Source organism: Loa loa, assembly GCF_000183805.2.
Source record: "Loa loa unplaced genomic scaffold supercont3.645, whole genome shotgun sequence".
Lineage (NCBI taxonomy): Eukaryota > Metazoa > Nematoda > Chromadorea > Rhabditida > Onchocercidae > Loa > Loa loa.
Genome location: NW_018108825.1, coordinates 1,740 through 2,252, shown reverse-complemented (window position 1 = coordinate 2,252; position 513 = coordinate 1,740). Strand labels below are relative to the sequence as shown.

Sequence of the window (513 nt, the reverse complement as noted above, 5' to 3'; positions counted from 1 at the left end):
AAAAAAAAAAAAAAGAAAAAAGGAATTGTGGTACTTTGTTTGTCGCCATAAAAATGTTTGTATTGGTAATGGAACTGATTCCAATTCATTTTCATCATCATTTGTTAATGATAATGGATCTGTTGATTTGCAATTTGATGATAACGGATCCATTGATCTAGACTGTGATGATAACGGATCAGATGACCTGTAATATGATAGCTTCAATTTTTTCTTTTTTTTTTCTTGCAAGCATTCATCACTTTACTTTTTATTTTTTAAAAGGAAAAGGCAAAAAAAAAAAATGATTCGATCGAAAAGACAAATATGTCAAATAATTTATAAAAATTTACTTTTCCGACTATAATTAATTAAAAAAAAAAAAAACGGAACAATTTATTTTCGTAAAATAAATAAATTAGTTTTAAATTTAAAATAGCCATTTTCTTCAAGTAAGAAATTATTGAAATATTGAAATAATTTCAGTTTAGAGTTGAAAGGATTTAAAATGAATCTTTTTTGATTGAATAAAAA

General features: G+C 23.2%; 1 protein-coding gene across 1 annotated transcript in view; it reads right to left on the bottom strand.

Moving 5' to 3' along the window:
• LOAG_18890 (hypothetical protein) overlaps window positions 1-187 on the bottom strand; it is a gene marked incomplete at both ends in the record, with an annotated part of 1,759 nt that extends 1,572 nt beyond the window's left edge. The window contains one exon of the mRNA XM_020451550.1: window positions 35-187. Coding sequence (XP_020304653.1) covers window positions 35-187 — 153 coding nt within the window. The remainder of the gene's footprint in view (window positions 1-34) is intronic.
• Between the last annotated feature and the right edge of the window lie 326 nt (window positions 188-513).